A 27,034-nucleotide genomic window follows, 5' to 3' on the forward strand; every position below is an offset into this window, starting at 1 on the left:
ATTCTCTCACTTGTCTATACACAACAACTATCAGGAAGAATATTGAAGGGAAAATATCAGATGTTTCAAACAGGTCTGAATTTTTACATGAGAAAAGAAGAGATGAGTGAAAGTTCACTGTATTATTGGACTTTAAATCACCTCATATTCTGAGGAATATATAAGCCATCTGCTGGCTCTGAAAGAAACATGTCTAAGCTTGCTACATGAGGCCAGTCTATTCAGACTTTCATTCTTCTAATTCAGATGCAAAATTGGAAGTGTATTAATAAACTCTGTACTGTAATATCAACCTGAAAAGTGATTGTGTTTGTTAGATCATATGCAAACTCCTTATACAAACCCCTGATACAAACTCATGTGCTACTGTTTACAGTTGTAATGCATGGCACCAGGTCTAACAGTGGTAACCATCCTATATTCCAGTACAGGAAATGGAGTAAATAAACTTGCTCTTGCCCTTGTTCAGACCAACAGATTGAAATAATTTGTGCCTGCAAGTAGTCCTCGGTTGTTGGGGTTTTTTTTTTCATAAATAAATTGTTCTGGTTCTTTCAGCTTGTGACCCCCATTTTGTGATCAGTGCCAACGAGCAAAATCAAGGATCCAACTTTTCAGTCTTGCTTACAGCATACATCCACCCATACCTTTCTTCCTAGCAGACTAAGAACCATTTATTACATTTTAAAAATGGCAGTACAGCCATACAGGCTTACATTTGAACTTAGTTACATTGATGAAACCTCTTACCACTCAGCATTAGCTCATTAGTATTACTTGTGTCTACATGGCTGACTATTGTTAGCAAACATAACTTCTTTTTGAAGAATCAGCATGAAAATGGTCTAGTATTGTTGTATAATCTCAATTCATAATGTGGAGGATTCTTACAGAAATTCTTGGAGAAAAATACACTGTCAGTTTCATTATTTTTATTTTTGTTATATTTGCTATTGTTTCGTTATATTTGTTATTGTTCTAAGAAACTTTCATTGGTATGCTGGCTTTTATTAGAAAAAACTATCAGAATGGTACTACAAGGATGCTTTTACAGGGTGTTGCCTTATGGTATTCTTATTGTAAGTTTTGGCATAGTATTTCCATTTTGGAGACCGGTCAGATTCCAGCCTCTCTAGACATACATATTTTTATTAGAAGCTGTTTAAGATTTGGACAAGTAACTATTCAATTACCCTACTGATCAGCAGCTCCCTCAGTTCTGAAGGCTTCTCTTTCTTGGAATCACTGGATTCTTTCTTGCAGGTCCCCTCCTATTCCTGTTCAGGAAAGCCAAAGATCTTGTTAGCCCATGTTTTTACTTACAGTCTCTTATTGCCCAGCTGAAATCATGCCCTGATCCCTTCTAGCTACGTAAATGTTGAACTTGTTTGCTAACTTTTGGCAGATAGCTAATAAGGCATGAACTGTACCAATGTAATCATTAAATGTAAAAAACCCAAAACAACCCCCCAACTTATTATTACACTCCTTTTATTACAAATTAACAAAATCAGTATTTATACAACTGTCCCATTTTTCATATCTGCAATTTATCTGTAAGCTTTTCCACATGAAACTTTTGGCATTCAATGCACACACATATGCCAGTAAAGTCAACATTTGAGCCTGTATTTCCATTATACCATCTCTCATGGTCATGATGGCTACTCAGACTGTGCTCTCAAACTTTACTGTGAAAGCTCCTCATATATAAAGGGGAATTAAAACTACTAGGAAAAAAGCTTATCTCAAATATACAGGCAAATCACGTCCACTGTATAACAGCTGGTAGAGGGAAATGGGAGTGACAAATCTGTTAATTGATGAATTCCATCTGGGTTCAAAGATACAGTCTAGAATATAGCAGGACAAGCAGGAAGAACTGTCATGGAAGGGTTGTCTTGTGTTTGCCCACTATGAGTTCTGTTGTCAGTAACTTTGTTTTCAAATGGCTAATCTTTCCAAGTAAGATCACCAAAGTAGAGGGTACTTGGTTATGCCATCTTTCCCTTCACACTGTCATCCTTCTTGAAAAGAAGGGAAGGAGAAGGCAAGAAAAAGGTCAACAACACTAGCAAAGATACAATGTGAATGATATCTATACAACAACTAAAAACACAAGAGAAACTGAGGGAGAAAGAGTATTTTCAGCAGTAAGTTTTCTTAGAACAGTATTATAGACTTCTTAGCAAGCAGTACCCTTAATGTGGTACATGATGAAGAAGAACAGTCAGTTTTCCTCTTTCTAGACACTTAAGGTGTAAGCAAGGTATTTTTGTTTAAAAAATTGAGTTTCTGTTCCATAATACAATTCCACTGGCAAAGTTAGCTATGTATAGGTGAATGTTTTAAGTGACTTGAGCTCTAATGCTTCAGCCCAGTTGAAGTCAGGCTATTTATGCTTATAGTAGTTGGTTCACCTCAAGGTACCACTTTACTGAAATCCCTGGGAACTGACAGGCAGGGCTTACTCCTCCACTGATAATCCCGAGATTCTTGCTTCTGCTGTCAGCCCCAAGGCTATGAGAAATTCCCCTGAGATCCACTATTCAGTCCAGTCACAAGGCAATTGCCAGAAAATAGGTGAGGTACAAGGGAAACAGCCACTAGAGGTCTTTGTCAGTCCCTCTTACCCAGAAACCTGGAATATATGAACATACACAAGTTTTAGTGAGCAGTAGGGGACTGTTTACAGCACTAAACATGCTTGTGTATGATTCTGAAGATTTATGAACACAAGTTTTTTCATGTTTGGTACTTGTTGCAGAGCTAAATCTAGTATCAGAGTGAAAATGACACTTCAAGAGGGATCATCATGCCAACAAGAGCCATTTACTGTGGCTGAATTGCTTGTAGTGTTTGGTGAAATTGCTTAGACTGTGGAATTGCTAAAGCAACTCTTTCACAGTGTGTCTGTAATTTCACTTTTCAGCAACATGAGATTCCTAACAGCTGTATGTGGGCCCTAATGCTGCACTTCAGAGCAAATGAAGGTGCAAAGAAGTAAGGTCATGCTACTAGTTTTTGAGTAGTAACCAACACATTTTGCTAAACGTAATAGTTGCTATCTGTGTGAAGATTTTAGGAATAGTGATGATGTTGCAGGAATTCACTAGAGTTCCCACAGAACAGGTAACCTCTGGGATTAGGAAACACTGTCCCTAAACTTGCACTCATGGTCTGAATCCAGAGTCACGGTCTAGTTGATTTTTTAGGAAACACTCAAACCAAATGTTAACACTAACTTCTGCAGAACTGTAACGAAAGGTAAGAGAAAAGGAAATGTAAACCAGCCTGATATTCACCCCAGGACAGCCAGCTTTCCTCACAACATTACGCAGGATAAGCACCAATCCTGCACAGCGGGTGAGACCTTTCGGCCCTCTGAGCAAGCAGAGGCTGTACCAACACTAAAACCTCCAAGGCAGTGAAAAAGCTGAATTATAGTTTTCATTCTGTTTGCAGGTGGGAGTAAGCAGTATCAAACAGTTGGCAATGGTCATTATTTTATCTCTTTTGCCATTTATTTTGAAGAAACCAAGCAGAAAATGGACACAGCTTATTCCTGACCTTTGCTAGCAGCTATGGTAGTTAGTGAATCTCTTCAGGAGAGAGATTAGTGAAGTGCGATCAGTTACTCCTGGGGCTCACCTGAGCTGCCCCCAGATGGCTTTTATGAACATATATTTCCTCAGCTTTCCACACGCAAGTTTTTCTCCTTGACGAAAAAGACTCCCGTGAGCCGCTTCCCGGCGGCGCGACGCTCCCCGCCGGGGAGGCTCTGCCTGAACATGGCTCTGCTCGAGGCGGTCCCGAACTCGTCCCTCAGCGGCGCTGCCGGGGCCCGGGGCCCTTCACACCGGCCCACCGGGAGCGGAGGAACCCATCGCTCTCCTGGAGGCCGTCGAGCCCCGCCGCGGACAGGCGCGCTGTCGCCCGCGGCGGGCGCTGTCACCCGGCGGCAGGAGGGCGGCGGGCTGCACCGCTGGCTCGAAATGGCGCCTTTTTCCTCAACCACCCCCTGCCCTCCCGGCACAGGCGGCCGCCGTCCTTCCGCCGGGCCTCTCCAATCCTGCAGTGCCGTGACAAAGTCCCTACGCTGGGAACCGAGGCTCCCTTCTCCACAGACGGCTTCCGTGGGGGGCTTCCCCCTGTCCTCCCCGGGAAAGCCCTCGCTCCGCCGCCTCGGTGACAGGAGGCTGCCAGACGGCTGAGGGGCACTTTGGCGGCTCTCTGGGAAGGCTGTGCTGAAGCGGGAGGAGCCCCCTCCGCCTCATACGCTTCGCCGCCGGGCACGGAGCGGTCACTCCTGACAGGGCCAGCGCGAGGCCCGCTCCCGCCTCAGCCGAGACCGAGGGCCGCCCGGGGAGCGGGACAGGAGGCCGTCTGGGGCATCCCGTATGGACGGGGCTCAGCCCTCCGTGCCCAGGAGCCGCAACCCAGCGCTCACGGGACCAGCCCTGGGCGCAGGGACCGATGGCCCCCGGGGAGGGCCGGGCGGCGGCGCTCATGGATGCCCGCCCGCCCCGAGGGGAAACGGGCGGGGAAAAGTTTCTCCCGTGCTCGCCCTATCCCTCCCTCCCTCCTTCTCCGCGCACGCACGCTCGCACACACACGCTCCTCTGCCTTCGCAGGCGGCGGAGGGGCACTTTTGAAAATTATTTTCTTTCCACACCCCGTTCTTTTCTGACATCATTTCTGCAGGAGGGCGGGCGGGAGGCAGCTGCCGCCACCGCCGCCAGACGGTCGCAGCCCGCGGAGTCTGTCCGGCCCCGCTCCTGTGAGTAGCTTGGGACGGGCGGGGGGCCGGGAGTGAGCGGGGTGGGGGCCGGGCTCGGGGCCGCCGCGGAGGAGTTGGGGGGGGAGGAGGAAGGGGGTCTGCCAGCGAGGGGAGGCCCAAAGTGCAAAAAACAAAACAAGAAAAAGGGAAGGGGGGAAGGGGGGGCTGTGTGTAATAAAAATCCGGGGTTTTACTTGCTACAAAACAAACTTCACTTCGGCAAGGTCTGGCTCGCTGCTGGCGGGCTCGCTCCGGGGCAGCAGCCGCCGCCCCGCTCCCTCGCCCCGGGCACTGCGCTCGGCATCGGGAGAGCGGGACAGGGCGGGAGAGCTGGGCTCTCAAAGAGAGTCCGAGGCAGGCAGGGCCAAACCAGCAGAAAGCTCGTTGTCTCCACATGGTAGCTTCTTTTTTTTTTTTTTTTTTTTTTTTTTTTTTTTTTAAAGTTAAGTTTTAGTTAAGTGGAGTTTACGTGTGCCACAATAATGCTGAATTGTTTTTGGCAGCTGACCCCCCCTAGTGGAAGGAAATACACTTATATGTCACGCTGCACAGATTTTAGGTTAAACGTTTTTCCACTTGAGTCAAACTACAGTTTTAGTAAGCCACTTTGTCTTTCTTAATGGTGTTTGTCTTCTACATGTGATGTCCAGCTTATACTCAGAAGGTTATGTGCCAAATACCAGACAGGCAGCTTTTGGTAAGATGGGTTACTTCAATACTGAGTATTGAATTTTAGAGATCAGGTCCTTGTTTGGACATCTCTGGGAAGAATTGTGCCCCGCTGTTCCTTAAGAGGCATACCCAGGGCTTGCTCCTGTTCAGAGAACATGGCTACCAAGAAGCCTGTGGTTCTGTCCCTCCCTTAATTTCTTGGCAGAAATACTTTGTTCATATGGTGCAGAAAGGTTTTTTTCCCAGCACCTCAGAATAATATGTGAATTCTCAGTAATAATTGCAGTAATAATTGCACACCACAGAACTATCTTCTGATTTGGTAGAGGGCTATGAGGAAACCCGCTGAATAGCTGTGAAATACACAGTAGAGTTGCTTAGAGTTTTCTTTAGAAACTTTGGAAATAAGCATCTATGGTTGGCTAATATCCTTTAAAAAAAGTAGCTGGGGTATAGGTACTTACCACAGCAGGTAGAATCAAAGTAGGCATGGAAACATTCACAAGAAGCTAATGTGAGTTTACTCAGTGTAAGAAATAAAAACCTGACCTTTGCTTCACAGACACTGAAAGAAAAAAATCCCTTTGTGAACTTGTAGAATAAAGTTGTAGTTTAGACCACTGGGATACCTGGGGGAAGATTCATCCTCCCTGCTGATTAAACGTGTACAGATTTTATCAGTCTTACCAGGTCAACTGCTCAGCCAGGAAATCAGGAATTATCCTGCGGATAGACATCAACATTAACTCAAGGTGAAATGCAGTGATAGCACTAAAAGTCTTAGGAGGTGGTCAGTTTCTTGTTAGTAAGATCATCTGGAAAGGAAGATGATCTCTTAATCTAATTGAAAATACAACAACGTACCATCAGTAGACAAGATACTACTGGTGGTGTGTTCTTTATTTGTGGTCTCTGGAAAGACTTCTATCGTAAGCACCCAAACAGTGTTGATTATGCCAGTGAGGAAAAAACAGTGTGTTTAATTCTTGTATTAACATGATATAAAGCCTTGTTAATAAAGGAAGTTGTTAAACAGACTGAGGAGATCAGGATTGAAGGCTATTGCAAGGTGATTCACTTTGACAAGGGTTCTGTCTCAGTTCTTACATGCTATAGTTATTGTTTCTGGCTAACATTGTTTAAAAGAAATTAGCATCTCTACCTTCATCTTACCCCCACTTTGAGTTAATGAACTCTTCACTCATTAGTTTATTAGCATCTCTCGCTTCATGTTGTCTTCAGTCTTCCTCTTCCTTCCATTTGCATCCCTTTTCTTTTACTGTCTTGTCTCAAGGTCATTTCCCATCTGAGGTTTAGCATTCCTACAATGATTAGAAGAATTTTTAGAATGTTAGAATACCATATGGATATTTAAAGGAGCAAGATCTTTCTTCACTTTTGCTAAGCATATTAGTTGTAGTCTCCTTCTTTTGTAATGTGCTTTCTCTGTCCATTTAAAAACAAGATGGATGACAGCACAAGGAAACTCTTCCCTTTCATCCCAGTAGTTTGTGCATTTTGGTTGTCTTCTTACATTCACATTCTATTTGTATCTTGAGCATCATGTAAGACGTGACACCACCGCATAAATCAGTACAAGAATGTGTTTAATTAAAGAGATAAGATGGTCTCTGGGGACGAGATCTTGTATATTGCCAGCTGGGAGAAGATGTACTTTCCAGGTCCTACTGACCCATTCCTGTTGGAAGGAGACCCATCAGAATGAGGCACTGTGTTGTACAGGAACTAATAAGAAAGAGATTTACTCTGAAGTGTGCTAAACACTTTATACAAAATCCATGCAGTTCTTCAGCACAGCCAAATGTGAAAGTAGAAAGGAATGCACAGCTTTTATTGAAATCACATTGGTCTCAGAGGGAAAGCAGGGGAAACAGAGCACTAAGGAATGCCATTCATGGAGCTGTTCAGTGTTTGTTAGGGTTTGTTTTTTGAATGCTCAAAGCAAACGAGTGATCTTTGTGGTGAGGTCTCAGTCTTTGCTATGTTTGTTGAAAGCTTTACTGTTTTAGAGAGAAGATGGTTTTATAAAATATTTCTTAATATGTCACGTGATGCTCATAACTTCATCAGGAAGAGAAGTGTCTTAATTTTTAGAAAATAGATCTTGCTGGGTGGGATTCAAAAGAAAGCCTGATGGTCTGAATTCATCCATCAAAGGAATTATTTTTTCTTCACTGAACAGGGAAAATGTAATTATGCTTTTTTATTTTGCCTATGAAGTTTCATGGGCAGGTTTAATGATGGTATGTGCATGCCAAGTGAAGCCTCATAATTTGGGTGTGACCTTAAAATACAACCCTCTGGCTGTGTAGAGAGATGTTCACAGGAGTCTGTAGGTGAGGCAGAAAGTGAACTGACTCAAACAACCCTTAGAGAGATGGCTATAGGATATATATTTATAGTTTGCCTCAGTGATTCTTCAACATTACTCTGTGTTTGGAATTGCACAGGCTGCAGACAGACTAGGTGGGCAGTATGAATGCTCCATCAGGTGTGGTGTTAAGTGTCCTGAAATGCATCAAAATTATGGCCACCTTCCAGGCAGAGAGTGACCTTCTGAAGCCCCCAGATATCCATGCTGAGTTGCATGTGCTGATGGTCTGCAAGGCTTATGGTTCTCAATCCACAGAAGAAACAAAACAAGCCCCCTAATTCAAATGCAAAAGCAAACCACAATATAGAGACTGCAAGAAGAGTCTAATGTAAAGTTGAAGAGAGCAGGCTGAGACTGCCAATTTTATCAACTGCCAACTTGCTTGTCAGGGTCTTTACCTGGCACTGTGGCCAGTGTGAAGAAATGTAGCTCTGCATTGACCTGAGCACTGTAGGACAGCCAGCCTGGTTAAGTGGAGCCTTGTGGCAGAGCCAAGGTGTCACAGGTAGTGGCAGGAGGTGACTGGGCTTGGTTTCCATACAGCAACAGAGTGCAGAGCAGTGCAAACAGGGCACTCAGCTGTCCAACAAAACAAATGTTAGAAATCCTTCTATCTGATCTGATCAAGTTCACATGGCAACTTTTAAATCTTATTTTAACTGCACCAATTACAAATCAGAATGTAAAAATGACATCCTGATGGTAGGCTGAGTATTAAATCCAATCATATGGACTGGATCCATCTTACAGTATTGCTATGTAACAAAATAGTAGTTGTGGAAAAAATTTGCTTTTTTTGTATTATTGCCAAGTGTTGTACTGTCATTAGAGATGTGTTTTCACACTCTTGATAGATGATGTGTAAATTCTGAAACAACCAAAATTTCTCAATACAGTGCTAGTCAAAGCCAAATCAAAACAAGCAGTTTGAAAATTTTACAACAATGAATGTAATGCATTTAATTTCTTTGGGATCTGCCAAAGTTAAAGCAATATCAGCTTTCGTTTCTACTGAATTAAACACATTGATTCAATCTGGAAAGACAGACCTTTTCTGCCTTTGTTGGTTAGTTTGTTTGTTGGAACAACATAAATCACTCGAGCTGTTCTGTCATATCTGGCATAATCTCTGAATAAGCAGCAGTCTGTAGTCAGTAGAGCACAGGGGCTGAGATTTACACTTAGAACTATATTAATGTCTAAAGTTAATGTTGCAGGTGTGTGGGTTTTTTTTTTTTTTCTTTTCATTGAAGCAAACTGAGGACACATTTAATCTCTCAAACTGATGAAAAGGTCCAGTATTATAATTGGTCTGTCCCACCCTGCCCTGACAAGATACTGAACGGGAACAACCTCGACACCAAAACGTGGCCACGCAGTGACTGAGCAGGGGTGAGGCCAGGCCACACCTCAGTGCAGCTATTTGCTTCAGAATCAGGTTTCCAGGAGGCTTCTCATAGCTTGAATAGCTCATTGGTACACCCTGTGCCACTGCACCAGCTCTCTGAAGCGGGTGTCTGATTTCCCTGGCCAGAGTCAAGGCTGTGTCAGTGGGCTGCAGAGAGCTCTGGTGTTCCTGACCACTGCTCCTTAGTGTTGGGAGTGTTTGAGGTTGCCTTCAGGCAAGGGAGACAGGACAGGTCTTGCTCGCTCTTTCTAGTTTTAGTACCTCAGAAACAAATTCTTCCTTAAAGCTGGTTGTGTGTTGTCAGTCAGTGGTACTGGTGTTACTCCACTGTCCAGATCAAGTCAGCTTTGATTCCAGCATTACCTGAAGCCTTTGAAAGACAAGAGAATTCAACAGAGTGCCAAGGACATGGGTATCATTCAAAGGCATGTTGCAAAACATGCAGACCTCAAAAAAATTGTTGGGATAACCTTCACAGGAGTGCAGAACTGGAGGTACCTCTCAGGTGAAGTGGGTCTGCTCCCCTGCTAGCACGATCACCAGATCACATAACCTCTGTTTTTTTGTGGAGACAGAACTGTCTTTTCTTACCCTGCTGTGATGATGTTGTAAGGTAGTTCCAGAACTGTACAGCTCTAAGGGTTATAATTTCCATCCTAAATGTGCTCACACCTGATTTATAGCCATTTATTTTAATCTTTAGGTTAAGTAGTTCTTGCTTCAATGTTTTTGTCTTGACCTGCAAGCTAGTAGATCCCTAGTCTGTCTTCATCTTTGGAAATGAGCAAGTCAGAACGAGAAGTTCTTGTCTTGTTTTGCTTAGGAAAACAAGCTTTTAGTACCTTTAGACCAGCTTGATTGTTAAGAAAGTTTTAATGTATACCACAGCTTTGTTATACTGAAGTGGTATCTGGCACACAACTTAGTGCAAACAGGGTGAACAAAAAGGATGCATTGAACGCCTGAAATTATGTGTACTTTTTTTTTTTTAGTTTATAATTGTACAATTAAGCTCTACATATACATACTCGGAGTTACAAACATCGTGTATCATGTTTTGCAGATGCATCTGTGAAAGCTGAGAGAGTACATTCGTGTTTTGTAAGAAAACCGAAGCCACAGTACACAAGCAGTTCCTTCTTTCAAATTAGTGCTGAATCTTCTCGAGTAATATGTGCCATTTGAGAACTACTCTCTTGAACAGATTGCTTCCATGGGGTATCTTTGGGTAAAGACCAGGTTTTGTTATTTTTCCAAAGGCATGTGACTCAGTATGAACTCAAGGGGGAAGGGCAGACACAGTGGAGGGCACAGTGACTGTGGAGGAAATTAGAGGGGAACTGTAACTCTTTCAATAGTTACTTAGTAATGAGGCAGCTTACCTTACACCACTCTGGGTTGTGTTGGGATTTAAAAGCAGAGGCAGAACAGGTTAAATGTGTGATGAATATTACCTACCATAAAAGTGCTCTTACCAGAAAGATGCTTTACTGGAAAAGAAGGATATATAAAAGTTTACTTCTAAAGACAAACATTGTCTTTCAGCTACTTACCAAAGACTGCTGAAAGCAAAATTACAAGACAGAAAATTTGCTCTATTGTGGCCCAAACTAGGACAAGGAGCGGTTTTGAAAGGATGAAAGCTTAAAGATGATTATTCAAATATGTCTGTAATAAAGGGTCTGTTGGTATAGGTAACTGGCTTCTGTACCTGCTAAACTGTCTTTCTCAGCATATAGTGGCTGTTACACTTCTCTTCCAGGTTTTGCTGGAGTATTTGAATACACTTATCTTGAATCTTTTAAGCTTGAGGCTGTTCTTTAGGATTTTCAGGTAAGAAGATGGCTCAATTTCCCTGTAAGTGCCACTTCCCCACCCTGCAACAGGGCATTGTGGTTGTGTTTTGCCATAGGTCCTGCCTGTTTTCTTTTGCTCAGTGTGCAACAAAGGCTTCATGGCAGGGTGAGTTCCCTCTGCAGTGCAGACAGCTGGGCCATAGTGAAAGGAGTGGCTGGGCAAGTCTAAACCCAGTCCAATCTCGCTTTTAAAATAAATGACACAAACAGTGTTACAGAAGTAGCAGCAATGCTGACATCCCTAGGTCAAAACTTTATTAAAAGCATTTCTAAGGAATTAGAAACATCAGCTTCTTTAGGCCTTAGTCCTCAAAACTGGCATTTTGCATTTTTGCTGAATTTTTTTTCTCAATTTTGTTTGGAAAGGTATGGGGTAGCAGGGCTATAATTTCCCAGACCTTGGAGTTCTGGCTTAATAATGGAGATCTAATGAGGAGGACAGGGTGAAAAGGAATGGAGGAAGTCCAGGGAAGATCTGTCAGGCCTACCTATAAGCACAGTCTGTTCTACTTCTTGTAACTAGGTAGAATACCTGAGGAGGAGCTAAGAGTAGTGTTGGTGAAAGGATGCTTCAGTATCCTCTGACACATGCAATAGATGGGCCAAGAACCTGAGCTGATTCATTTTAAGTTTACTTTTGTTCAGGCAGTGCCAATAGGATGGACTAACACCCAACTGCCATAGAAACAAAAAGCTTCATTAAGCTGTAGATGCACATTAATCTCGGTGCACATAAAAAGCAGACCTCAGAGCTTTGGTTGCAGGGCAAGAGTTTCTGAAAGAAGCTGGATAAAAACTAGGTCATACCATATCTTGCCAGTTTGTCTCCAAGCCCCTGTATTTCACTATCAAAATACATCAAGCAAACTGCTTTAATCATGCTGGAGTTTGCTGAGGCTTAGCAAGGGCACCAACAGATCTAGGTCTGGCAGAATGATCATACTGTCATTTCCTGCAGCTGTGTTATAAAGGCATAAATGTAATTCAAATAAGGCTCTAGTAAATACCGTTAATTAATTTTTGCTGTATTGACTTCTTTTTGCCTTCACACAGTGCTTGTATGCAGGCACCATTGTTTCATTTCCTTCTGATTTCCTTGCTTTGTGATGAAGGACTTTGAAAAGCAACTGGAAGTGTAAGTGAGAAACTCTCTTCCTACCACATGAAATGGGTAGCACAAAGCTACGTGCTTGAATGGGAACTCAATTAACTGGTTGCTTGTAAGGAAAAAGAGCTGATTGTGTCTGTGCTGAAGGGGGCTGAAGGGACACTTAGTCATCTTGATTCCAAGCCTGCTGTCAAGCAGGGGCTTGAAATATTACTTAATGAAGAGTATACAATTTTTTTCATGCTTAGCTTCGTACCAGGAAAAAAATGGGTAAGAGGCTGTTTGCTGTGTATACTGTTAATTCTATTTTGCAATTCATTTCTGGGTTCCTGTTCAATATTGTAGGGGTCTGGTCAGAATCAACCAGTACTTCTCAAGGGTGTACAAGCTGGCTAAAGAAATCACTGGTTGAAAGAGAACATATTGTTTCTGTATTGCCTGTTAGCTCTGTAATACCTGAGCATGAAAACAGGTCAGAATTTGGATCTATACCTGAACATGAAGAATAGGTCATCTGGGGTCCAGTTCCACAATCTGGTCAGTTTCCTGAAAACAGAGAATGTGTGAGCACAAATACAGTGATTTCCATGTTTGTTGGTAGGCCTATGTGTTTAATTGCTGCGTTACACTTGAAAATAAGACCTTAATAAAAGGGAAAATTTGTTTTCTGTGTAGTACATCTGTAAGCTTGAACACTAGCATCTCACTTCATACACCAGGGGACTGTCAATACATTTTTTAGGAAGAAAAAACTTTGCATGGAGTTTATAAGTCTCTGTGCAATGTCAGCTGAAAGGTTATCCCTCCTGTCCTTTTTGAGTGCTGGTTTCTTAAAGTAAGGCTCCCATGTCATAATCTAAAATAGAACTAGATTGCTTTAATTGTACTTTATTTTCCAGTATGCATTGATGATACAAGAAAAAATAAGAAAGGCAGAAAGGTACAAGGGTGTGCTTATTCTTTCCAGTCTTCTCCTTTCCCAATAGAATGATCCCAATGTGTCACAGCTAGTGACAAGGGGTGTGTGCACAGAGACACCGAGGACAGAGCTGGGCACATATATCAGGACAGCCTTGCAGCTTGGGCATGTGGCCAGGTTAACCCTGCAGCAACAAAAAATGACAGACAAGTAATCCAATGGATATTATTCTAATGATGGATTAATGCATAGACACCAAAGACTGTGAATAGGGTCAGAGCCATAGCTCGGAGAACACTAAAAGGGAAAAGTGTAGAAAGGCAGTGTAAGAGTCAGGATATTTTCTGCCTCATTTTAAGGAATATCACTCAGTAAATTACATCTTGTAATACTGGTGTTCACAACTACTAAATTAACTCAGGCAGAAGGAATAATGAAATGGGAGCAAGTTGTTTCAACTGGTGTAATTATTCCCTTGGTGTTAAATTTCCTGATGTTCTTCTCCTTTATGTTGTTTGATATTTAGTTACAACATGATTGTCGAAATCCTCAAGGCTTTTGCTAGTTTGGAAGAAGCTGCTGCCTGAATTTACTTCATTTTTTGTTCCAGTTCTGAGAATCACACAAGAAAAACAAACCCTTCATGTACAGTTAGATTAAAAAAAAAAAAAAAGAAGTTAGCAGTATCACTTTGTTTTCTGGAATTTTATGCAATTTTAGAGACAACGGTACAGGCAAAACATAAGCCAACCCCTGGGTTCTCTGTCATGAGGCACCATGAGATGTGGCACAAGCGTGCTGAGCAAAATGAAGTGATTATCATGTAAATCCAAACATCTTATGATGCATCACAAGATGACAGACTTCTCATGCCACCAGTATACAAGCTTTTTTATTCTATCTTGACATATGCAGACTTAATTATAGCACTGAGGGGTAGAAGAATTGATAGTTAAGACAGCTTGCTTTTATTCAGACTTCTACCAGTGACCTCAAGAAAGTTCAGCTGAATCAAATCCTTATGGACAGCCCAAAGACCTGCTGTTCTAGTTGCAATAAAAATCTCAGTGCAGAAAGCTGCAGTTAAGGTAACTTGTTGAGCAGGATCCTCTACGCCTTCTTTTGGGTGTGTCTCTCCAGCAGACCAAATGTGGGTGAGGAGCAGTCTGCACACTTTCAGCCTGGGTCTGTCCAGAGCAGGAACTGTTTGCAATGTTTTTACTGTGTTTCTAGCAGTATACACCTTGTCCTTGTTGAGATTTTCTTCATACATGGACTGAGATGAAGATAATAGAAAAAAATGACTTCGATCTTGGGAAGTGAGGGCAGCAGCCAATGTTGTAGGATAAGCTTTATCCTTCTGAATGCAAATGAGCAGAGGATAAACATACTGTACTGTGTACATGTTCCTCTGGTTGCAATAATCAAGTATGCACAAACATGAGAAATAGCCTGGCAGCAGAAATGAACTGCATGGGAAGAAAATCATGGGCTGTGGAGATGACATCTGGCCTGGAAAGTAGAGATAAACCTTCTGCTAACAACTGTCAAAGACAAGAGTTTTCCTTTTTGCCTGCTTATAGCACTAAATAGCAGAAAAAATCAAATAGACATGTTTTCTTTGTACTGCTGGACATTAAAGATAAACTTTATCTTAAAGATAAACTGAGGCTTCTTTGAGGGTGGGTGTGTGTAATTTGACATAGGGAGGCAATCCAGTTGTGTAACATGTTTGCTGACTGCAGTACAGAAATGTTGGGAACCCTGGACTAGATACTTCTTTTAACTGTGCAGTTCTTTGGTTGTCATACTTTCTAATCTTGCCTCTGCATGTCTAGAAGGTTATCACAGAGGCTCTTCTCAGCCACTTCTTGTAAAGTACATCACGGTCTCATAACCAAAGTGTAAATTCCTGCTTCCAATAGTCTGTATTACTGAAAGTATTAAAGGTAAGTATGACTGCTGCATTTATCCTCCCTGTGCAAAGTATGATAGCATTGGAGTATTAATCAGAAATAGTTCTTCTGCACTAATTGTAAGACTCTTTGTTGTTATTATACCTGGCTTTCTGTTTTCAGTGTGTTTTGTGTAAGTGTCCTGCAACTTAACAGCAGACAGGAAATCTGGATGTGTTCTGTAGGTCCTGGATTCAGTACCTACACATTCTGCCTTACAACTGACTTTGTACAGTGGTATTAATGGTGAGGCTTGCAATTGAAGAATTAGGGTTGACATCCAGTGTAATTCTTTCTGTAGCTCTAAAATCTGTTTTTAACGTCACATGTGATGAGCTAAGTCAAATTTTATGTTTTGCCAGGGCTTTGCTGGAGATTAGTGCAGGAAGTTTCCTGAAATAGCTACAGGTTGACAAGAGAGCAGAGCTAGGAGGGTCCTCTGGAGGTCCTCAGTCCAGATTCCTGCTCCAAGGAGGGAATTAGTTGAGGATGCTCTGGCCCTTGCTTCAGCCAAGGTATAAAGATGTCCAAGAATGGAGATCCCACAGCCTCTTGGGCCCTGTTCCAGTGCTTAATCATGCTCATTGAATATAATTAATATATTTTTCACAATTGGAATATTCCTTGTTGTAACTTGTGATTGTTGCCTCTGGTCTTTTTCATCATGTACTTCTGAGAAGAGTGGCTCCATTGTGTCTATTGAAAGACTATAGTGTGTCCAAAAAAGCTTTTTGTGTGTGTGTAAAAAATACTAAAAGAATACAAACCACTTTGGGGAATGATGAACAGTATCTTGCATCATCTCAGTCTTCGTCCTTGCCTAAAGGCAGTGCATTTACATAGTGTATGTTCCTTCAAATGATAGAAAGCAAAATGTGACTCTCCCCAAAACACAAATACGCTTACCTATCATCAGGAGACTGAAACAGAAGAACTGAACAATGGTTCAGCAAGAGCAAGAAAACTTTTCATAGCTGCATTTATTAGCAGTGATAATAAAAATGCAAAAGAGCAAAAAGAATACAATGGAATCCCCTATCACATTACACATTGATGCCAAAGTTTTACTTGAAGAATCTGATAATTTCTGTGCATCTTAGTATAGTTGTTTGCAGATTGCTGTACAGTGCAATAATACAAGGTACTACGGTCATAAATGTAGGTGATTTTAAAATATATTTTCTGTTCTTATTAACAGTGCCTTAAAAGCAATAGTTTTTCATGCATAAATGAAGTGTGGGGTACCATAGGATTTTAATTGCTGGTTGTTCTATTATGCAGAATTAGTTCAGAATAGTTAGGCTAAGCAGTAGTGCTAGCTTGCTTGTTCTTGCAGGTACCCTCCATTTTGAAAGAGTGAGGCAAAGCCAGTGCCAGGTGGCATGCTGTTGATGTGGCAAGCTTCAGCAGGGATTTCAGCTGCTGCTAAAAGAATCAGGACTAATTGTGAGCCTGAAGGGAGACCTTGAGAAACAGTTAATGTTGAATAAAAAAAAGAGTACTACAGCTATTATGCAGAATAGGATGTTACCAAAATGTTTGGTTAGTAATAAATAAAAAGAAGTAATAAATAAATAAAAAAATAAAGTAAGAATTTTGAACATTATTGCAAATAGCAACTCTCTGTGAGAAGAAATAACTTGAGTCCTGCCCATGCTTATGGAGAGAGGAAATGAGCTGCCTGATGACAGATACCCAGGCAGGCTGTCCTCAGGGGATCATGGAAAGAAGAGCTTGCTGAGATATTGGAAGGATCTTGAGTCTCCAAAATAATCTTCAAATTCTAGCATTAGAAGGACTGGTGCCCCCGGGAAGATTAAGTCCAGAATTTCTGCCTTGAGATGAATATAGGAGCTTCTGCATTGTTGCTGGCAGCATCTTAGAAGAAGGGAGCTGCTCTTTTCTTCCTGTGCACAGATCACATCAAGCCTAGCTGGAAGACCTCTCTCCTCTCGTTACTACTTGCACAGGCTGTGATGAACCAGAGACTGCCTTGGTCTTCACAGGAAGAGAAAGTTGCTAGGCAAGCCCACAGATGCACTTCTGGGACCCTTGCTAAGGCATGACAGATAGGGTAATAGTTGCTGTCTTTTCCTGGTAGTAATTACTTAGAATTAGTCTGTCTCCTTCCTTTCTGTCACAGTTCCTCTGTCTGTGTATGGTTGTAGCACTGTGTGCACAGACGTTGTAGCAGCTGATGAATGGAGCCATTGCCAGCAAGTCAGGAGGAAGTATCAAAAATGGCCATTATGAAGGTTCTTCAGAACAGAAATATCAAACTGTTCTTACTGTCCCTTATTTCTTTGTAAAGACAAACCAAAAAGCTCTCATTCAGTCTTGGCTTTATCTGGGTAAAACATAAAATGTCTTCTCCTCATCACCCATACATGTTTATCCATCCTGTTTGAAAGTCTGCTTATGGCTTAAAGCAGTAAACCAAAAACATTCATTTGATTGAAGATTAAGTGGATTTTTCTGTGCTGACAAGTCTTGATTTTGCAAGATTGGTTTTAATTAGCTTACATTTTTTTGTCTCTCTTACTTTATGATGGTTCGTCTAATAAGATGAAATTGTACTGTTATTCTTAAAATAATACTGAGTACAATTTGATTCTCTTTCCTTATATGGCTGATGACTGTTGTGTTATTATCTCCTTAGATACCATCTGTGCAACAAATGAAACTCAGAAAAAAACTTAACCACAAGACCAGAGAATGCTGTGTGAATGCTGGTACATTTTACAATGAAAATATTTTGATGTGGCATTATACAAAACCACAAAATATCTTCCTTTCCTTCGTCCTTCCTTTCATTCAAGAAAGGCTCAGTAGAGAGCTGTCAATTACATTTCTAGAAGCAGAAGAAGATGCAGAGAATCTTGAGTCATACAGCAGTATTGGCTCTTTGGAGGAGATCAGCACTTCTTTGTTGTGGCTGAGAAGACAAAGTTTTAACAGCGGGAAATAGGAAGGAATAAAATCCTGAGTAGCTTCTTTCCTTATTTTAGGATTTGACTTAATGCTTTCCCATGGAGTCATTCCAGTTAGATGTGGAATTTATATCCAGTTAGATATAAGGTTATCCGATCAATGTTCATTTTCTCAAAAGCACTTTAATACTGTTTGGCTTTGTGGTGGTTTTAACGCTGCAGTGTAGTGAAATGCTCTGCTGTGGTGTACACATAGAGGATTAGTCTGGAATTTCTAGTTTCTATTCACTATGTTCATATGCCATCTGTTACCGTTTTGTTTAAGTTTTGCAGAGCAGTTGTGTTTTGGCCTGATGAAAATGGCAGTGGAACTTTTTTAAAAATGCTGTCAACATAGTCCTTTTATTTGGTAAATTCTCTATGTGGTTCGTGGTTCTAGAAAATGGCAGTAGGGGAGAGAGGGTTAGACATGAAAAAAATCAAGGAAGTCTTAAAAAAGCCCTTAACTGCCTATTCCTCTGGATATTCGCTGTGTTATCTGAATGGGGTGATATGACATAAGAGAAGTCCAAAGCAAAGTGGGGAAACATGGGTTAATGTACCAACAACTGATAACATGCAGACAGTGCTTCAGCATGGTGCATATTAAATGCAATGGCAATATCTGCAAGACTGCAGATTCCTTATAGAATATAGCATATATTAATTGGCAAGCATTTTTTCACAAAAAGAAGAAAATAAATTTACTTGACAATTGTACATTTCTATGTATTAATAACAGTAGTTTTCCCTAACCTATTTTCTATGTACCTACATATTTCCTGGGGATTCCAGCAAATAAAGTTTGTTATTCCTTTGTACATATGATATTTTTTTTTTCATTTGAGATATAACATGGTAGTAAATGGATTACCTAAGGTATGAAGTTCATAGGTAGACTAGAGAGTATTTAATGACTGAGCATAACTAACTGGATTATTACATGACTAACGGGTTTATTCAACCCTACCAGTAAGACCATTATACTGCAGAAAATGTTAGCCTTAAGTCATACCTCAATCAATAAAACTTGTAACTATATGAACAAAGGACAACCTGTGTGAGACCTAAGGTACAACATGGTTGTTACCAAATCTAGAAGGTAGTTCTTGATGCACTTAATTTTGTTCTACAAACATCCTTTTGAAATATGTGTTTCTTTCTACTTTGAAAGCCTGATTGTAACGAGACCTTACTTTAGCTAGTGGAAATTCTAGCCTCACATGCAAATGAGGCTGTAATCTGAAAAGTACTTCTCTATAAGTCAAAATGAAGGTGTGTTTTATATCCTGGCTGTAAGAGCCCACAGAAAGTAACTTGTCTGTGTGTTTACTCACTGCAACCATGAGACTGGCAGGTTGCAAAATGCACCCCTTGGCTTCATTTCAAATTGTGATTCATTGTAGTGCCAGTGATGCTAGTTACGTGTCACGTATAGCAAACAGAAAGCAGTTATGCTGATGTGAGGTCTGATTAAGTGAAATCTTTTATCTGGTGAAAGAGTGTGTTCCATGGACTCCAACTGCATATTCCTGACTAACACTGCGCTCTGAAATACACTCACACTGACCTTGACTACTCAAGGCCACAGTGAAATAACGTGATGACATGTTGATTAGTTGAAAGCTTTTCAAGACTGTTCATGTATGCTCTTTTTAAAAACAGATTTATCTCAGACTGAAGCATCCACAGATCAAGGATGTTGATTCTTCTGGCTTTCATTATCGTGTTTCACATAACCTCAGCAGCACTGCTGTTCATCTCAACTATTGACAATGTAAGTGTCTTATCTTTTTCTCTCAAACACACAAGTGTTTCTTTGCTTCATCAAAATTTTTGTCTTTGAGTTGCTTATTGAAAGCATGTAACTTTGTTGGGGACACTGGTCTCCTTATATCTTTTTGTGACAAAAACTGCCTTGACAGATTGCTGGAGTACATGACTAAGACTGTACAAGTAACATGCCATACAAATGTTATAAGCCCACATGCAGCTAATCTCCCCTGTGAGATACTTGGCCAGGAAGTACATTTGCAAGCTTGCAGGGTAGAGGAATGTGATTTGGTCCAGCTATAGGAGGGAAAGGGGAGGGGATAGTGTCCTTTTGTATCAAGCGCATGTAGTAAAGAGCTCATGATTAGTGTGTGGGGATCATTTTAGTCAAGATATGCTTTGCCTCAGAGGGAGTTGTCTAAGATGCCAAATTAAATTATGAAAGAGACCCGTGAATTTATCTGTTTCCATTCAGCTAAGCAGTTTCAGCAAAAAGGTTTAGAATAATTTATGTTGCACTCTTTTAAAAAATTCCTTTTTTTGACCAGAAAGAATTTACCTTCCATTATTTACATCTAGCTCTTAATTAAATATTCCTTTCTAAAACTGCCCACTATCCTGATTGGTACTCTTAACTGTGCCTTGGAGTCTGTCTTTCTGTCTTTCTCTAATAGGTTCAGTGTGTGCACAGGCTTTTAGGATTAGAAAAAACTGTCTGCTGAAAATATTCTACTGTACTCAGTGAAGCTGGGTTGAATCCCACAGCTTTTTCCAAGACTGTGCTCCAAGTGAAACAATCTGTTACCCACAACTTTTTATTGCAAAATTGTACAAACTCAGATTTTATCTGTCTGTCAGCCAGTTGATTTGTTCCATTGAAGTAGGTAATGAATTGAACACTAAAGCATGCTGTCTTACCCTACTCCTTTGAATATTTAGAAAGTTAGGCCATGGATTCTTAGTTCAGATCTGCTCCATCCAGATCAAATTATTATACAAATAAGGCTCGATGCACTCTGCTTTGTCTCACAGGCCACTTTTGAGCAAGCTTAACCTGTGTAAACACCTGTTAGATTTTATCATCTTCAAAGACCTTTTGTAGTAATGAAAATAATTGAAAGAATTATGTAGCACTCAGAGCTGAAAAATAATATATTGAACTTGGACTGCAAAATCTAAATGAATGGTACCTTGAAAAAGTCATGCTTTTTCTTAAAAAAGTGTTACTACTACATATATGCCTACTATCATGATACATTATAGCTTTTTTCAGTTTTGTTTGCAAAGCTGCACAATAAGCTGTGAGGTTTCTTGTATGTCTATTTAAGTAGCAGATGCTACCAGGAGTCATATTTAAAAATCATATTTTTTCAACTCCAGTCAAAACAAAGGCCTGGTTAGCTGTCAGAATGGGAATGGGTTTCCTGAGGAAATTCCACTTGTGTGGAGTGCTTGCAGCATTTCCCCCGGTTGTCATAAAAATCTATTCAGTTGCTGTAGTAGTATTTTGTATTAATATTAACAAATCAAAACAGAAATACCACAGGAGGATCTTAAATTTTTGCTAGCCACTTCCACTCAAATGCCACAATGTGCATGTGCACATTGACAGCACAGCACATTAACTTGGAATGAGTTCAGTTCAGTGTCAGGAACTCACAAACTCATAAAGGATTTCTGTTTCATTGATGTGTACCCTGCTGTTTCCCCTGAAATAAAAAAGCTGTGCCTTTAAAGAGTTGTGCAGCCCCAGCAGGGTCTAGATGAACAAAGCAGATTGTGTGTAGATATCTTAAGGACTAAGCAATCACTGACTATCCAAAATATCTTCCTGAACAGAGGAAAATCCCTTGTGCTCAAGGGTGTTCACGATTGCCATCTTTTCCCTTTCCTTCCTTTTCCACAAGTGTAAAATGAAAATGAAAATGACATGTGAATAATACTATACTCTTTATCCCAAAATGCAAATAGATCTCAAATTTTGTTAGAGTGGTTAATTACCAACTGAACAGAAAATCATCCCAGATGATGAATATGATCAAGAGACACTTGGACAGCTGTGGAGTTTGTTTGTTTTCTCCTATATTAACTCTTTGCTTTTATTTTTCAGGCCTGGTGGGTAGGAGAAAATTTTTCTACAGACGTCTGGAGAATGTGTTTCACAAATAATAGTGTCTGCATAGCTATTACTGATCAATTCAGAGGTATCTCTCCATGCATGTATCTGAGTTCCTTTAGCAAGAGATCTGGTAAAGTCATTGTGAAATTCACAGGGGCAATGTTGTATTTGTTCAAAAATCTGCATGCTGTAACTACTCAGTTCTTCTAAAATACTTTTAACACTGGCTTTCCATTTTGGAAAAGCAGACTGTTCCAACAGCTTTTTTAAGAGGAAAAAAGGGAACTGTCAGCTGCACTTGAAAGCCCAATGCAAGAGAGTGAACACACAAAGCAAGTGCTAAAGCATTCTTAAAAAAATAGAGCAGGTAAAACTAGTGAAGTGATCTGAAAGCGTGGACGAAGTGATAGAATTTGCCTCAGAACTGAACTTTTAACTTCTGAAGAAGAATCTAAGACTAGTGGCTGTGTACAAGGATGGGAAAAAAAGTGCAAGAAAGTCAGAAAACGAGCTGAAGTTTTAAGAAAGAGAACTTACTTAGCACAGCCTAACATCCCCCCCCCCCCAAAAAAAAAAACCAACCCAAACCCAAAACCAACTTTATGTATATTAAACAATATTAAGTATATTATGTATATTAAACAACCAAACCCAACCCTACTTTATGTATATTGAAGAGGTAGTTGCTTTGGAGAGTCATATATCCATAAAGTTACTTTCCTTTCCTGTCATCCAGTTGGTTTAGAGCATATCTATGCCACAGTGAGATGATCCATAATGCACAGCCAGATCTAAGCTAACAGGAATTTAAAGAATTTGCATTTGATGTCTGTATTATTATGTCTTCATTGAAATTAGGTACCCAGCTAGATTATGAGTAGCTCAGGTAATGCCTGCTGCTCACAGACCTACTACCTGCAGTCTTGCTATGCTGGAGGGGAGGTGCTGTAGCTTAGCTTGGCAGGGTATCACAGGAAAGTTACACAAAGCAGGTACATAGAGTTACCTGCTGAACTCTGCTTACAGAACAAAGCTCTGCCCCTCTACACATTGCAGAAGAAACTATTTTTAATCAAGGACACTTTTATTTTTGCAGAATATCAATCAATTCAGGCTGTTCAGGCTGCCATGATCCTATCTACTATTTTCTGTTGCGTGGCATTTCTGGTTTTCATTCTTCAACTCTTCCGTCTAAAGCAAGGAGAAAGATTTGTGTTAACCTCTATCATCCAGCTCCTGTCGTGTGAGTGGTTTTTCAACACTTCTGACTTGAATGATGTTTACATGGAAGTAGGAAAGGGAAGGGGGAGAGGGTTTCAAAAAGAATGAGCTGCATGAGAAATCTGGGGCTTTTGAGGTCAGTTTATCCTTTGTATTTGTTTGAACAATGAACTGCTCCATTCTTTACTATTTAGGCAATTAATGCATGGATGACATCTCTGCCCAGAATAAAGTAATTTAAACTTTGAAGGGAAAGAATATGAAATTCTGAGCTGCTTGTACAAATTAAATAAATCTATAATTATTACAGGCAGGTACAGCCTTAATTTTTTGTTAGTTTTAAGGTTGTCCAGATGATAGAATAATTTTGTGTTCACTGCAAATTTCACAAATGCACCATAGTGCTTCAGATTTAAGCAATGTTGAAGAAACTGTGTCCTGAAATGCTCCCAGTTTAGTAGGGGAATGGAAAATGAGTCGCTGCAAAAACTACATTAGTGGAAGCAGCTGACAGAAGACAGACAGTGGTAATTAGTTGTTATGCATATTGATAATATTTCAAGATACTGAAGTTTATTATTTTCTTCCTTCTCCAGGTCTGTGTGTTATGATTGCAGCTTCCATTTATACAGATAGGCATGAAGAACTACACAAGAGCATGGAATATAGCTTTGAAGTTTCTGAAGGCCAATATGGCTATTCCTTTGTCTTAGCCTGGATTGCATTTGCCTTTACTCTGATCAGTGGTGCTATGTACCTAGTATTAAGGAAGCGTAAATAAATGTCAGCAGCTAGTTATTTCTGTCACTACAGTACAAAACCAAATTCCAGTAACCATTTTGTATATAATCATTTTCGTGGTTTTGTAGTAAAGGTGTTGTTTCTCTAAAAATGTACTGTGTTCTTGATACAAAACAGAATAGAAAAAATGGCAGGTTTAATGGAATGCAGTCGCCTACAGGTCAGGGGGCTGAACAGGACAGAGCCAAGTTGTTTCTTTTACATATTTCATCATCATGAGTGGTTTTCCCTTTACTAGACATTAAAAGTTTGTTACTGAACTATGCAAACTGATTTGTAAGCAATGTGCTAATTGTATTCCTGGAGCAGATGTATCCCTTTGGGATGGGATAAATATAGGAGGAGTAAAAAATGAGGCTTAGCTCACAGTGAAAAAGCGAACTATTATAAAAGCCCAAAGCTGCACTTGGTGTGTCTGTTCTGGCAGAGGACCAGTGTTCTGCTATTTATAATGTGCAGTAAGTGTCATCAAGTTTTTATTAAAACCACTTGCTTTGCAAAAGTAAACAACTCCTTTTTGTACTCCAGCAAACGATTCCTTTGACTGTCTTTCACATTTAAGCATACAGAGCCTTTGGTGGGAAAATTTACCTGCAAATTCACTGCACAACTTGGGACCGGTATAGCCTGAGCAGTCAGAAACTGCAGCACTTCCCTGCAGGAATAAAAGGGAAAAAAAGAATTACCTTGCTGACATCTGCACATTTCTGAGAAAATTAAGAGTTCAAGTAATGCCAAATTTAGGGTTGTGCAGCCAAACTCAACATGTTTATTACACAGGACTTTTTATTATATAGTGATTTCCTGGCTAATATATATAATTTTAAAAAGTATTCCTTGAGTCTGTCCATTAGGAAATTGGCCTTTAAAAAAAACCCATTCTGATTTCCTTTGTGGATTGTTCTTAAACTAAACACTCCTAACTAAATAAATCAGAGTGCAATTACTACGCTTATGAATTCCAGGATATTTTTTCAAGATAAAATGACTTGGTGATTTTTATTTTTCAATAATTTTGTGAGATAAATCTGTAATGTAATACCAGGCTTAACAGCTCAGCAGTTTAATAATGGCTTTGGCTGATGCCAGTTTTTGGAGTTGGGTTATCAGTGTGGAGGGTGAATGAAGTGGCTTTTCCTGGTTAGTCACAGCTTTGATGCTTAAATACAGATTGGACTTTGCAAAAGCACTAACCATGTGTTCATTTCAGTCATTTCAGTCTGTTCACTACAGATGGCCCAGTACACTAGCAACAGAGAAGTAAATAGGTTCTGAATGAGGTTTTATAATGAATGTAGAACAAATTTAAAAAGTATTGTAGCTCTACTGAAGTCCATAGTTACTGGATTATACATCAGGTGATGGTCTGACTCATTTTTTCAGGGGAATAACTGTATAGGACCTGTCTCCAAACTGAGTCATCAGAGATATAGTTCCATGTCCATTCCTTGAACATCCCAAAATGCTTATGCATGTACAACTTTTGTGAGCAAAGAAAGCCCAACAAGACTCTAAAGAAATTAGAGCTGTTACCAGGACAACACATTAAAAGTAATAATAATAGTAAAAACCACAATCAGTTGGAGCAAAATGCGTTCTCACTACTCTAGTGACGCTAGTATTTTGTCACTTTTTTTTTTAGTGGGAATGCTCTGAATTTCAAGAATGATTACCCTACTTTTTAAAAAAGTGTTTCTGCAGTTTGCTGAATACATTTTGGATTCAAAGCCTGAATTTTGCTAGCAAGCAGAATTTGTCTTAAGCAGATGAAGGTTGAAGGTTGAGAGTAGACAATTAGCTAGACATTTTGCTAGTTTTATTCAAGCAGGAAATAATAAGGAAGATTCTTAGGCAGCTATGGATTAAAACTATTTTATATCTAGAATATAGTTCTGTAAAATTGTAAGTTAAGCTGTTGTGCCACTGACTTGAAGAGATGCTTCTTCAGTTTCTTGCATTGATAATGCTCATGCAATATAGAGAGGAAATATATAAAAGGAAGAGGTAGATGATCACACAACTTAATTTCACAGTAAAAGACTCTCCCTTTACTTAAAAGTGAAAAGCTCACACACTAGGGTGTACAACCAGCAGCACATGCATGATGCCCCATAAAACAGAAGAGATGGGAATGCTGTGCACACAAAAAACCAAATGCCAAAACGGTTTCAAATAGTTTTAACAGGACAAACATATTTTAGGATATTCTGTCTACCTGATATGCCTTTATAATACACTATTTTATGTGTTCTATATATTCTGAAACTGTACATGAAAATAAAGTTAAATTCTTGTACTATAATAGCAAGCTTGATACATTTAGCAAGCTCTCCTTGTCTTTAACCTTGGGATATATTTACACAACATTGGATGAGAAATAGTTGAGTATTTGTGTGAAGAGGTAAAATTAAATTCTTCCTGCCAGTGCTAGAACCACAAGCTGGTTATTTTTGTTCTTTCTTGAAGACCTTCCAGGGTAAGCAGAGAAATTATTAGTGCAGTGAATATTTAAGTGTATGGTGTCAAAAGAATTACTACTAAGTAATGCAAGATACACAAAAGCTCTGATAAGTAGTTTACTTGTAAGGTGTTTTTTTTTTTTGTCATTGGTTGGTTTTTTTTTTTCTCAAAAAAAGCTGTCTGTATCAGATCAGGTTGAGTGCCTTGGCCATATGAGAAAGTATTATTAGGCACAGGCCAATATCATCTGAAAGTAAGCATCTGAAAGAAAGTTCAGGAAACAACCTTGGATAACATACCTAGAATAGCTATGTCAATATGCTTAAAAAAGAGTATTTTTGTAATGTATACCATTCAGGACAAGAGAAAATGAAGTTCTTCACCACTTTGCTAAGAGCCTTCTCTTTTAAAAAAACCCCACCTTGTAGGTGATGAGAACTGTGGCTGCTTAGGCATTAACTGTGTTATTACCCCAGCTACACATTTTACATGGTTTTAATGGCTCCAAAATAATAGAGGGACTACAGCAGTGTTGTCTTACCTTGAGCATTGTGGAAGCTTGTGCCATTTACCTAAACAGACAAATCAAAAGAATCCT

The 27,034-nt window shown here is 40.0% G+C and overlaps 1 protein-coding gene across 7 annotated transcripts; it reads left to right on the forward strand.

Annotated features, from left to right (window-relative positions):
- The first annotated feature begins 3,680 nt into the window (after nucleotides 1–3,680).
- On the forward strand, nucleotides 3,681–26,278 carry EMP2 (epithelial membrane protein 2). Of its 7 annotated transcripts, XM_071761211.1 has the most exons (8): nucleotides 4,563–4,780; nucleotides 10,319–10,483; nucleotides 11,018–11,088; nucleotides 12,165–12,246; nucleotides 19,728–19,839; nucleotides 21,946–22,039; nucleotides 23,051–23,197; nucleotides 23,772–26,278. In XM_071761211.1, exons 5-8 carry the CDS (start codon nucleotides 19,762–19,764, stop codon nucleotides 23,954–23,956), a joined length of 504 nt encoding a protein of 167 aa, XP_071617312.1. In that variant the 5' UTR covers nucleotides 4,563–4,780; nucleotides 10,319–10,483; nucleotides 11,018–11,088; nucleotides 12,165–12,246; nucleotides 19,728–19,761; the 3' UTR covers nucleotides 23,957–26,278. The 7 variants fall into 7 exon arrangements, with proteins under 7 accessions (XP_071617316.1, XP_071617309.1, XP_071617312.1 ...); XM_071761213.1 differs by lacking the exon at nucleotides 12,165–12,246; XM_071761212.1 differs by lacking the exon at nucleotides 10,319–10,483.
- The last annotated feature ends 756 nt before the right edge of the window (nucleotides 26,279–27,034 follow it).

The sequence above is a fragment of the Heliangelus exortis genome, chromosome 17 (genome assembly GCF_036169615.1).
Source record: "Heliangelus exortis chromosome 17, bHelExo1.hap1, whole genome shotgun sequence".
In the NCBI taxonomy this organism is placed as follows: Eukaryota; Metazoa; Chordata; class Aves; order Apodiformes; family Trochilidae; genus Heliangelus; species Heliangelus exortis.

Coding starts and splice junctions, on each gene's coding strand:
- EMP2 (XM_071761208.1), top strand. CDS start 4,477: ATGGCCCCCGGGGAGGGCCGGGCGGCGGCGCTCATGGATGCCCGCCCG. Junction 4,781..10,318: donor GTCTGTCCGGCCCCGCTCCT/GTGAGTAGCTTG, acceptor CATGTTTTGCAG/ATGCATCTGTGAAAGCTGAG. Junction 10,423..11,017: donor TTAGTGCTGAATCTTCTCGA/GTAATATGTGCC, acceptor CTTCTCTTCCAG/GTTTTGCTGGAGTATTTGAA.